The sequence below is a fragment of the Sinocyclocheilus anshuiensis genome, unplaced genomic scaffold (assembly GCF_001515605.1).
Source record: "Sinocyclocheilus anshuiensis isolate Anshui unplaced genomic scaffold, SAMN03320099.WGS_v1.1 scaffold1487, whole genome shotgun sequence".
In the NCBI taxonomy this organism is placed as follows: Eukaryota; Metazoa; Chordata; class Actinopteri; order Cypriniformes; family Cyprinidae; genus Sinocyclocheilus; species Sinocyclocheilus anshuiensis.
The window spans coordinates 300,140-310,847 of NW_015555817.1; the positions used below are offsets into that span (position 1 = coordinate 300,140).

The 10,708-nt window shown below is 37.7% G+C and overlaps 1 protein-coding gene across 1 annotated transcript; it reads left to right on the plus strand.

The window, feature by feature from the left end:
* Nucleotides 1–1,048: 1,048 nt before the first annotated feature.
* Nucleotides 1,049–6,586, plus strand: LOC107675202 (transmembrane gamma-carboxyglutamic acid protein 3-like). Its single transcript, XM_016469466.1, has 4 exons — nucleotides 1,049–1,107; nucleotides 1,955–2,000; nucleotides 2,517–2,677; nucleotides 5,224–6,586. The coding sequence occupies exons 2-4, from the start codon at nucleotides 1,991–1,993 to the stop codon at nucleotides 5,773–5,775; spliced, it is 723 nt and encodes a 240-aa protein (XP_016324952.1). The 5' UTR covers nucleotides 1,049–1,107; nucleotides 1,955–1,990; the 3' UTR covers nucleotides 5,776–6,586.
* Nucleotides 6,587–10,708: the final 4,122 nt, after the last annotated feature.

The following is a 10,708-nucleotide window of genomic DNA, read 5'->3' on the forward strand; positions in this document are numbered from 1 at the left end:
TTAGCATGTAATTATGCATAATGTTTTGTTATTATAATAGTAATTACTTGTAACATGTGTAACAAGGACACCTTAAAATAAACCGTTACTAAATATACTAATGAAAGTGTCCTCTTTTTAAGTACACTTGTGACCTTTTATTTAATTAATTTCATATTATCTGCAAAAACTGTTTTTTTTTCTTCTTAAATATACTTTTACAATTTCATGTACACAAGTGTGCATTTAATACACTTATGTGCACTTATTTTTCACAAGGGAAAGTGACTTTAAAACTGAGAAACACATTACAGCATAACAGGAGTTACATCAGGGGTTTTCAACAGGGGGTCTGTGACCCCTAGAGGGACTATGGTGGTACTGCAGGGTGCCTATGGCTTATTGTTTGACCTCAAACTAGTTTTGTGGGGGAAAAATGTAAAATAATAAAATAACAATGCCAGAGAAATTAGCTTCAGTACGCAATTTGCTATGTCTAATTTATCCAACATGTTTTATTTACTAGAAATTTCTGTTAACGTAGGCCAGTATTAAGACATTTAGGATGGTACAGCTTAATTTGGTTGTTACATTTAAATGTGAGTTTAAAGGTCGTTTTGCAACCTTGTGGCTTACTGATATTTCAAAAATCACACCGTTCCATCACGAGCGGCAAGGCAGAGTTAAAAAGGAGCGGTTCAGCATTGTGGGTAATGCTGTCTTTTAACTCAAGGCGTGGCATCGAGAGAGACCCCTGACTCTATGCTGACTCTATCATCCTCTTTCTCAAATTAAAATGTCACTTGATGGCACTCCGCGTCCATAACGATACGAATAAAACATTAATGTCTGGGCATAAACATGCAAGGGTTTCTAGAAACTGTGTCGGAGAAGCGTATAGCGTGTGCAGACTGAGACTACACTACCCAGTTTATTTTTCCCCATTCCCCAAGAAGTATGACTTTGCGTGTACGAAATCAACCGTAAAATTTCATTGGACAATCAGGGGGAATCCGTGACTCCTATTGGTCCATCCGCATGTCAATCAAACGGCATCCGTGACTCATGTGGGTGCTCCCTAGCTGGAAACAGGGATGGAATGGACTAGCAATTGCAACAGCCTGGAAGGTAGGCTTTATTATTATGTTGCATCTTCCTCTGAGTTACAAATGTATACATTGTTTTGTTTTGTTCCATGGCAACTAAAAATTTCGCTGCCTTTATAAATACACATCTTTAATCCCACTGAGAGCCCGTCTAAGGACTACTGTCAGCTACTATAGTCAAACTGAATTGGTCTCTTATTAATATTTTATTCGCTTTTAAGAATGGCCGTAGGTAATGTAACTACATTAAATAGTTTTGTCAATATTTTCTAAAAACACTTGCACTTAGACGAAAATCTATTTTGTATCTAGAATTTCAAGTATGCTTTGTATGTCTTATTTTTCTTACTCGTGTTATCTCCGTTATTTTTTATTCGATGCGGTTTTTAGACATTAATAAACGTGAAATTGCGTTGGGGTGGCATTTTTCGTGTGCGATAAAGCGATAGTAACTCGCGAATTAAATTAATTCGTTAAGGAGTGAGCTCGAGTGATATAAATTTAGCTCGCGCATCTCTCTTAGCTACCCTCTCCGTTACTATGGGAACCTCGTCCCCCGCCCCTCCTCCCTCCCCCATCAGCATTATCTTAGAAGGGCAAGAGATTATATAGATTTATATAGTAAAGATATCAGCTTCGTGACAGCAGTTTTTTTCTGTTTGTTATATTTTAGAATATGCCAATTAGAATATTTACCAGAATATTTAGTATGTCAGTGGCCTGGAGTTCATATCTGATTCTCACAGTTGATTTGTTGTTTTGTCTGTCATTTGATAAAAACAAATGGCCATAATTATGATGAATAACAGCAAGTGTGCACATAAGAGAACTTTTTCCAACCCTTTAAATGCATCTTTTCTTCTCCCCAGGTCAAAATAATTCAGATTGAGTTCTCTTGTTGTAGTATGGCAGCAGGTAAGGACCAGTTTTCAACAACTTCATCTTAAAATGTTGATGTTGGAATAGGGTCCATTCATATTTCTGTCTGATCTAAAAATCGTGCAGTAGTTCTTGGCACACCTTGTTAAATGACATAAAACCTTGAAGTAATAGAAGATGTGTCAAAGCTCTTTGGGTTCTTTGAGCCCTTCTTGAGATGTGCTGCACTCATTTCAGCATTGAAATAGCCCGTACTGATCATTTATGAAATAGATTTTATACTCTGCATGAAATGAAAATTGATTTTCTAAATGTACGTTATAGGTCTTGTGAAATTTTTCTGTGAATATGCTTTATTTTTTTTATTGTTTTGACTTCAATGTAATGCAGAGCGATAAATGGATGGAAAATGATTATCAGAATTTAAAAAAAAAAGATTTTTCTATCATTTTTGAGTATATGACTGGCAAACATACGTATATTACTCACAGGAACAAACAGAGAAACACCTTTGCCCCCAATAAAACATACCGATGTCTTCCGATCTCTCAGCGTTCCTAGATGGCAAGGACGCAAACTCTCTCCTCAAACGTTTTCCACGGGCTAATGGCTTCCTGGAGGAGTTCCGGCCGGGCAACATTGAGAGGGAGTGTGCCGAGGAGAGCTGCAGCTTTGAGGAGGCCAATGAAGTGTTTGAAAATAAGGAGCGAACGGTAAATCCTGTCTTCATCGGCCAAAGATGTTTGTTTTTTGTTTGCGGATGCAATTTAATATTAAAGGGGTCATGACATGAATTTTTTATTATTTTAATATGTTCCTTGAGGTTTACTTACAATGTTAATGAAGTTTTTTGCACAAATAAATATGTGGAAAAATAATTATTTTCAACCCTCATTCTGAAACTCTCTCTGAAACAACCTGTTTTTAAGGGGCGGGTCCTTTAAGGCATCTCAGTAATCGGCCACCGTTACAATTAGCTAACGTCATCGCATAGGAAACAGTATCAACGCCACCTCGCTATTGCAGGTGTGTTATGACAACATGATCAAAATAAAACAGTAATTTCCAGACAAAGCATAATGAAATCATTTACTTATGGTTTGTGATGCAGCTGCAGTCAGATATAGTACCGCTTCATCTTTCAACAAATGTTTGGTTGTGAACTCTCCATGACACTGTGCCTCGTTTACAAAACAAAATGTTCCGATCAATCCTCGAAAGAAAAAAAAAAACGATCCGTGCGTCACACGGATACACTGTTTCCGTTTAGATCAGATCACAACAACGTAGGAAACAGATCCGGCATGACGCAGCTGACACAGAACAGCATACGTTGTTTACGTCCAGCGGATATTCTCCAAAATGGCGCTACAAGGTGATGCGGAGGAGACTAATTGTTGAATAAAGTCGATTTTTTTTTTCTTTTGCGCACAAAAAGTATTCTCGCAGCTTCGTATAATTGCGGATGAACCGCTGATGTCACATGGATTATTTTACAGATCTCCTTGCTACGTCTCTGGACTTGGGAACATTTCAGTTGCGTTGCTGTCTATGCAGGGTCTGACAGCTCTCAGATTCCATCAAAAATATCTTAATTTGTGTTCCGAAGATGAATGAAGGTCTTACGGGTTTGAAACATGAGGGTGAGTAATTAATGAGAGAATTTTCATTTTTGGGTGAACTAACCCTTTAAGTGTCAAGCCGTTAAGTGACTGAACACCAGTGGGCGGGGCCTATGGTGAGAAGATGACAATTCGTCGATGCCTTGTGTTTATGCGAACGACTGCGCCCAGGTGACGTCATCTTGCCCCTTGAATCCAAAACGGGCTGTTTTTGGAGCTTGATTAAATAAATGCTTTGTTTACAATGAGGAGGACATTTTAAGCTATGGAACTTGGAAGATGTTTTAATGGTACAAAGACCTCTTATTTTCTAAAAGATCAAGGCAAATTTGATTTCTCATGACCCCATTAATGCAAGTCTACTGCTTTACACATTACAGATTGTTCCTTTTAGAGAGGTTGTCAAAATACCAGCAAATCAGTTTCAGCAATTTGCTGAAACAGTGCAGTATCAGAGTGAACAATATGTGTGAACAAGCACTTGCCAGGTTTGGATGCGTTTATATAAGAAATCTGCTGTCACAGAATTTGAGCCAGTCGCAAAGTTCTTAGGACCCAAAGCAATTACTCCACACGCTTTACCTACAGGCAAACATGACATACAGATCTACAATTCATAAGTGGGTGTTTCTATTAGGTGTTACTTTTGGAACATTTGGCCCTGTAGACTTTTAGAAAATTAACTCTATTAAAACTTATTTTTAAAACATTTTTTTAAATCTCAGTTCCATTTCCATCACATCGTAAATTACATCTTGTGTTTAATGGCATTCTGTGATAGAAATAAAAAAGTAATGTAGATCACATTTTACACTTTTTTTTGGAATAAAATGGCCTAATGACTAGCTTAGCTAGCATTTATGTATCCTAAATATACACAATAATATTTTCACTTTTTGTTCATAATTTACTAAATTACAGCTTTAGTGATATCTTACGGAGCCCTGCACATGGCATGCAGGAAAAAAATAGTAGGCTAAATCATGTGTACGATTTACTATTTCATTCCCTCGATTTATAAATTGTGCGCACGATTTACTAATTTGTTCCCTCGATTTGCTAAATCGAGAGAACAAATTATTAAATTGTGCACACGATTTAGCAAATCGAGGGAACGAAATAGTAATCGTGTGCACAATTTATTTATTTTTTCTTGCATGTCATGTGCGGGGCTCCGTAATATCTTTGTTTTTTTCATACATCACATTTTTATTGACACTGTTGTCTCCCTGTTAAACAAGTATACTAACTTATTTAAAATTATTAAGGCCAAAATAGAGTGCAGTTGGGTTTCAGAAATAAAAATCCTCTAATTTTAAAATCCATTTCCTCTTTAGGGAAACTGTTTTTTTTCACCAATACCTTAAAAACCTTTAAAGAGAGACAGATTGTGATTTTCAAGGTTGTTAATTGATGGTATATACTTTTGTTGAAGCCATCAGCCAGCATTATTTTAATAAGATTTAACAACAGAATGTAAAAAAAAAATAAAAAAACATTGGTGGAAAAGATGGCAAAACTATGGAATGGTGTTCTGGTGGTGATGTGTGAATGCTAGTATGAAACACAGAAGGCCACGGCAGTTTAACAGTTTCATGTGTGCAACTGGCTTATATCATTTATCACTTCATTCATAGATGGAGTTCTGGAAAAACCGCAGCATCTACACAGTGAACAGCAATGCTGATTCCCGCTCTGCGCGCCCGGACACCGTGTACATGGTGGTGCCCCTACTGGGCGTGGCTCTTCTCATCATCATTGCACTCTTCCTCATCTGGCGCTGTCAACTGCAGAAGGCCACGCGCCGGCGTCCGGCCTACACCCAGAACCGCTATCTGGCTAACCGGAACGCCTGCAGCCTCCCGCGTATCTTGGTGCACCGCGACCCTCCCTCCCATTCAGAGAACTCTCACGCCAATGACAGGCCCAGCGTGGTGGTCAGCAGTGGCGAGAGGGGCGGGGCTTCGGTCACGCCGCAAGATGCCCATCATCACACCAGCCACTCTCAGAACAATCGCTCCCTGTATGTACAAGATTCGTCTTTGTCTGTGGCTTCCCACCTGTCCGGGGCGACCCCACCGCCATCCTACGAAGAAGTTACCGGCCACTTAGAGAGCAGCAGCGATGAGACGACAGCCCCCTACAGTGATCCTCCGCCCAAATATGAGGAGATAGTGCTAGAAAAGTGAGAGCCTTTATGAAAGAGGACTCATATAGCGGTAACCAAACGTTAGGAATGCACTGGTTCCCAAGCACTTATCCTAATGTGGCTCTCACTCTGAACAGAGTGTGCAGGCTATGTATGTGATGGTCTCCTTGTGTCGTTGATCGGTTCGTGGACTGCACTGGTAAACGTGGTTGTTTTTCAAGTCGCAAAGGGTCCTCCTGCCTTCACACTCATGCAGCCTTCTCACCATCTCCGTGTACCTTTTCACTCCTCCTTCGACCTCTCACACCACTACCCACGGCTGCAGTGGCTGCCCTTCAGAAAGAAAATGTATAGAAGTGAAGAAGAGATATATCCCAAGTTGTGCGCTGCATGGTAATCGCATCAGGCATCAAGCTTCGGAGCCTGCTAGAAATCGAAAGGAGCGTTCATGCGGGAAAACAAGATGATGTGCCAAATCTAATTGGTGTATCGTAGAAATGTTCAGACACACTGAATATTTATAGTGTGTGCGTGCTGTCCTTTCTTGTGTTCATAAAGTCATGATTTCACAATTCCCTTACACCACGTATACTAATTCCTGTGAAATCTTATACCAGCAGTATCTCTGATCCATGCCAACGTCCTTAGAATTAGTAATACACTCTTACTTGTAACACTGATGGGCACAGAACAAATGCGAAAAACAACATCCAAATCACATATCTGTAAAATTGAAGACCGTCGTGTGGAAAATGCACTCACAGGTATGCACACAATTCGATTGTTTACAGACACATACACAGAAATTTACATAGAATGTAATGCGTTTGTTTTGTGTTGAGCTAGGCCTTAGAAACATGTAAGAATAGTCAATCAAATCGTCTGCTCAGTTGCTTGTGATTTTACGGTTATTGCGAGATTTTACCTCAAACGCTGTGCTCACACAATCACTCTCTCCCAAGACACAAATGCACAAAAACTCACACACACACAAACACACACACGCACAAAAACCGTGTTTGGGGCCCAATCATTGGATAATACAACATTCCAGGCCCTCGATTTTCTTGTTTTGTTGTTCTCCCCGTTGTTCTCAGACTGTTTACAATGTGTTTTATTACTCTTTTTTAATAACAGCGTAAAAACTGTGTGAATTTGTACAAAGCTTTCTGTGGCTTTTGACATCACCAGGTGCTATACTGTACTATAATGCTGCTTGTTCTCACCTTGTTTGCCTCCTCATCACTATCTCTCTGTGTATACGGCTTATGCTCTAACTAGTCAACCAAACTGCCCATCTATTAAATGCGGCTGAATCATGTTTCCAGCTCAGGTTTAAGCCAATGAATTGCTGCCATTGTAGTAAATGTGTAAATAATCTCTCACACTGCCAACTTTTGAGTGACTGGGATATTCGACTTAAGGCGTGGTCACATTTACCAACATTCGATGAATTTTTGCGTGCAAAATGCAGTTATTTGCACTTGAGGGCGTAAGATTTCACAACGTTCACTCAAATTAGCCGTTTTGACCACACAATTTCGCGAATGTGACCAGACTTTAGCGTTGTGATGGGAATATTGCTGTATCAATCCAATATAAATGTAAAAGTGACATTGCAAGGCATCAGTGGGTTGTTGGGCAAAGCACTAAAACTAATGAAGCCTTAATATAATTGTGCTGAAATCGCTGTATTATAAAATGCTAATGCAAAAAGGGTTAGAACTTTAACATGACCAAACGCTTTCATCCAAACAGTAGATCAAACGGATCGAATATATATACAAGCACAGTATTTGAAAGATGCACTGGGGAAGTGGGGTTTGACCTTGCTTCTGCTCATTAAAAATGGAGGAATTGCAAACTGCTTACTTGGCTTGGGACTCTTACTCCAGCCGCAACAATCAATCCCACAATGCCCTGACAGGCTGTCTTTTGCGCTGATGGAGCACCCAGCTCAGTAGACGGCATTGATAACGGCTGGCACGTACTGCAGATCAGTTTCAGGCTTTGTTGCTGACTGATAAGAGAATAGCATAGTCAACTCACTATAGCAGATGTTGAGCGTTAAGAGATGAGCTGGACTGCTGGTAGCTTCAGTGAGTTGTAAGTTATGGCTGAACGTCATAAAGCAACAGGTTTCTGTTGTAACAACATCATGTCAGAGGTAGCAAGAACTGATCATTTCAATTTCAATTTTTTTTAATTTCAAGTTTATTTTAGGCCAAGAGAGAGCTGTATGCGTGAAGAAATGTGTCGGAGAATATGTGTGTATATGCGTTTGTATCTATGCCTGCTGCCAGCACTCATGTTCCTGTCTAGCGTTTGTGCAAGTAAGAATGTGCCACAGAAGCCACAGGCTTTGTTTATATGCTAAATATATGTTATATCCTAAACCAAAACATGATACATCATTGTTGTTCTTCAAGCCAAACTGCATGATTTTTTTCATCATTCATGATATGATTTTTTGTTTTGCATTTATATATATTTTTCCACTGTGGCTCTTAATTATCTTAGATCTGTTTGTGCTGGTTACAACAATTTTGCATTTAAATGTAAACACATTTTATGAACATAAGCACTGGTATTGAAATTCATAATTATGACAGAATTGTACATTTGTGTATGTCTTGTATCAAATTTCCTTCATTTTAGGCATCATGGTAATGCTATACCAAATGGATGTAATATACTCAAATATCCATTTAGTGTGAATATACATTGCATATAATCAGTCGCACATAAAAGTCAGTTGCGTAAATAGTAAACTGATGCATGAATCCAGTTTTATTTTTTATTATTTTACTTTGCTTTAGAAATATTTCTTCATATTTAAACTTGAATATAATTAGGAAAAAAAATGAACATCTCTGTGAGCTCAGTTTTATTCATGTTGAGCGCTTTGCGTTTTGCCACACAGACTTGTTAAAAGCATTAACTATCAATGAAGTATGTATCTCACCCAAAGAAAATGATCGCTAATTGCTCTTTAGTACTTTTAATTAGGCTTTAATTGTGTTTAATAGACCATTGACTTTAAAAACAGCCAGAAGTCTTTAGTCTTCCATAACAAATCTATATAGCTTTTCTTTAAAGATTTGTCACACATGTATCTTAACAGAGCTTCCAATGAGATTGATATGTTTTGAAAAATGATGTTGTTCCTGTTCTGTCACAAACATCATATATGAATAATTTCATTCAATTTAAATTTACAGTACATATCATATCTGCTTAATGGAAGAGTTGTGATTAGAGAACTTATTTTAGTATCACTGAAGTACTATTATAGTTTGTGTTCATATTTTAAATTAGTTTTCGATTTTTATTTTCCATTTGAATAATTTTGTGTTTTTGTCATTTTTTTTTATATGTCTGCTAATGTCTGCATAGTTTTATAGTACATTCTGTATAGGCTTTAGTTTGGTTTATTTCAGTTTTAATTCATTTTAGTGCATTAAGTCAACAAGCCTGTTAGAAAAACACTACACGTTTACATTTTGCTCAAAAATTTGGATTTATGGACACAGTTTATATTCCAAACATCTGTATTTGTTAAATAAAGGGAGATAAAACAACATTTCACATGTATGTTACTTCTGAGACATGTCTTGCTTTCCCTGAGATCACACTGTTAACTGAATGTTCCAAGTGCCAATTTCCTTTTTGTGAAAACACTGATGTTCTTGGATAATAGTCTATTAAAGAACGAAAATGCTCTATATAGCCTATGTCTGAATTTTTTTTTGACAAAGAACATGAATTTTCAAAGCAGATGTCCCAAACTCGCAATTCTTTCTTTTTCTCTTTTTTTGTATAGAGCTGTCACAGGAACAGGATATATTAAGTAAATTGCCATATTTAGAAGTTATATTTTATGCTTAGTATTTTAAAAAGTCGCAATAGCTCTAAGACTCAATTTACAATAGCTTTACTATTTTTTATCTTCAGCAGCGAGACAACACGTAGAACCCCTCAAGGAAGTGTTTGTAGCCCCATACTTTTTAATATAATGATAAATGATATTTTTGGGGAAATTGAATTAGGAATAGGAAAAGCACTATATGCGGATGACGGAGCTTTGTGGAAAAAAGGGAAGAACCTGCAGTATGTAGGGCAAAAAATGCAGGAGGCTATAGATGTTGTTGAAAATTGGGCTAATCAATGGGGTTTTCGTCTTTCAGTTGAAAAAACCCAGGTAATATGTTTTTCAAAGAAGAAGGAAACTCCTGAAGTTAAATTAAAGTTGTATAAACAAACATTAGAGCAAGTATCACTAATAAGGTATCTGGGAGTATGGATGGATTCCAAATTAACATTTGGGTCACATATTCAGAAGTTAGTTGATAAATGTAAGAAAGGAGTCAATGTGCTGAGGTGCTTGGCAGGAGTAGATTGGGGAGCTACTAGACGTTCTCTTAAAAGGGTATACAGTGCATTAATTAGGTCAGCAATTGATTATTGTAGAATAGTATATGGCTCAGCATCAACCTCATTATTAACTAAGATAGAGGTAATTCAAAACCAAGCCCTTAGAATATGTTGTGGAGCGTTTAGATCCTCTCCTGTGACAGCTTTGCAGGTAGAAATGGGTGAAACACCACTAGACATTCGTGAAATTCAGCTTAAAATGGTATATTGGACTGGTATTAAAGGTCATTTTACCAATCATCCAGTAAAAAAAATATTGGAGAGCTGCTGGGAATATGAGCAGACATATATGAATAGTTTTGGCTGGACAGTAGGCAAGCAGGCTCAACATATATACCCTTGAGTAAATCTGAAATTAAAGGTTGAATTAAAGTAGCTGTCAGAAAGATATGGCAAGAGAGATGGGATAAAGGTAACAAAGGGCGACATTTGTATAATATAAATAAACAAGTAGGACAAGTAAGAACTGCTTATGGTAATAGAAGGGATGATACAGTTATATCTCGATTGAGAATTGGACACTCTACTCTTAATAAATC

Coding starts and splice junctions, on each gene's coding strand:
- LOC107675202 (XM_016469466.1), top strand. Junction 2,678..5,223: donor TTGAAAATAAGGAGCGAACG/GTAAATCCTGTC, acceptor CTTCATTCATAG/ATGGAGTTCTGGAAAAACCG.